The sequence below is a fragment of the Macadamia integrifolia genome, chromosome 1, assembly GCF_013358625.1.
Source record: "Macadamia integrifolia cultivar HAES 741 chromosome 1, SCU_Mint_v3, whole genome shotgun sequence".
NCBI classification, from domain to species: Eukaryota; Viridiplantae; Streptophyta; class Magnoliopsida; order Proteales; family Proteaceae; genus Macadamia; species Macadamia integrifolia.
In genome coordinates this window covers 21,929,506-21,931,738 of record NC_056557.1, presented here as the reverse complement: position 1 = coordinate 21,931,738, position 2,233 = coordinate 21,929,506, and the positions used below count along the sequence as shown (strand labels likewise).

General features: G+C 34.0%; 1 protein-coding gene across 1 annotated transcript in view; it reads right to left on the bottom strand.

Moving 5' to 3' along the window:
* LOC122081527 (probable cyclic nucleotide-gated ion channel 20, chloroplastic) overlaps nt 1-2,233 on the bottom strand; it is a 118,982-nt gene that overhangs the window by 14,862 nt on the left and 101,887 nt on the right. Inside the window, exon 9 of the mRNA XM_042648681.1 lies at nt 220-297. Coding sequence (XP_042504615.1) covers nt 220-297 — 78 coding nt within the window. The remainder of the gene's footprint in view (nt 1-219; nt 298-2,233) is intronic.

Genomic DNA, 2,233 nt, shown 5'->3' with positions numbered 1-2,233 from the left:
GGGGGGAGACTGAGGGGTTCACCTGTCAGTGTCACTCTATAACATACCAAAAAAAAAAACGATAAAATAGTAAATGTTAATTTTTTTAATATGCAAATGCATTTATGTAATACAAAATTTTATCTTAGCAAAAGTAAATAGTGCAATCTGATGAGAAGATACAATAACATGTAAAATGAGAAGAGAACTAAAGAAGATCAGCATAGAGGAAATGAATACCTTCTTAATCCTTCAGGCAAGCGCCGATGCCTCATCCATTGCTCAACATCACGACGCCGCAGTTGCATATCTAATCGCCTAAATGGGCACATGAGTGAAGACAATGATAATTAGTGGCAAGGATTGAGAAAAGAAATTTTTAAACAATTCTCATTCTACAAAGAAAATATTACACTTAATGAATTTTCAAATTGTTTTTCTTTCTTATGAATTAAAGGAGCTTCTGCTTAGGAAAAGAGAAGGATATACACCTGTCATCAGTGGAGATATTGTTCAGACATACTCTTAATGGTAGAACACTTGTAGGTGATATCTAATATTATGAAAGCATTACTTTTCTTACAAGTGCATTTGTGTAATTATAAATTATATACAAGAGAAAAAAGTTAAAATGAGGCAGATAACACCCCTAACAAATACATAAACATATATACATCAAGAAAAAGAGAAACAGATCAACCATGCTGCACAGACAATATTCTCAATGCTGTCAGCAATCTATGGACTCCCAAGAACATGGTTGTAGGCCTAAGTGAGTGAGAGAATGCCGACCAAGTGGACTTGGATTACCTCAACTAGGGATAGGGATGTAAACGGATGGTTGAAAATCCGTATTCTAATTGTTTAGGACTATCCGTATTCGGAAAACCTCTATCCGGAAACTATCTGAATCCGTCCGAAAGCTAAGCGGATACAAATATGATAATCCTAGTTTCCAACCGATTATTATCCGATTCGTTTAGCTATCCGACTGTAACAGAATATCCGTATCCGTTTCTCAGATTATAATATTAAGTAAATATTAATTTTTATTACATTAGTAGTAGTGTAAAAATATGTGATACTGATATATATCAATTTTTTTTAATGAATGATATATACCAATCTAAAGGCTAGATTTAGGGATTTATTTTGGACCATAAGATGAAAAGAAGAAAGAAAAAAGGCTCATTCAACTAAACCCCCAAATCAACCCTAATTTCTTTCCATAGCCTCATTGCATCGCCTCGCTGCATCGTCCTTCCTAATGTGAAGACCATGCAACTTTTGGCAATCTTTAGATCTCCAAGCACACTCGTATTCCATATTTCTATACCAATAGAACATCAAGGATCGTCATTACAGGCACATAAATTTACTTTTGTATTTCTTACGCTCATCTTCATTCTTCGCCATTTTAAAAACGTTGTTTAAAGGGAGAAAATGAAATCAACATTCAATTCCCGGAAATCCCAATTTCATTCACCTTCACCCATCGGCCATGGCCCTTTTCATATCTAGATTTAGGCTTTGAACCCTAATCCCATTTCGACATTTCGTTCTTCCTTGGTGCCGGCAACAGTGCAATGATGAGTCCTCTATGTAACCGAGCATCATGTGTAAAGAGATTGAGTCAAACCTCTTTGTCTTCTCCATCTTTGATAGTACATGTGATTGCAATAATGATTCTGCAACTTCCCAGTGGATTTCAACGGCCTAATTCTCTCTCTCTCTCTCTCTCTCTCTCTCCCTCCAGTCATTCCCAAATTGGCCCCCCAAATTTTGAGAGCACCAAATCATCCCAATCAACTCTGCTTTTGGTCTATAAGCCTTGCTTCTTTTTTTTTTGGTAATGTATAAGTTCTGCTTTTGGCACTTGTGATCTCTGTCTACATTCTACCAAAAAAACATTTTTGTCTATGATTATAGACCATAGTTAATATATGTACTTATAGTTCAACAAATACACTTTTTACATACAAGACCACTTATACCAAAAAAAAAAAGAAAAAAACAAATTTGAGGCCGCTTATTAAACAAGTATAATAGATCATAACATTGGTTTTCAATTATGTAATAGGTAATTGGTAGGTTATTAGATAATTAGATTGGTTAATTGTTCTATTAGTTGATTAATTTTCTACATAAAAAAAATGATTAGCCTCGATTATTAAATACATTGGATTATTAATGGGGTTTCATTTTCTTTTCTTTTTATTTTTTAGTTTTTATTTTTTATTTTTTTGGGGGGGGG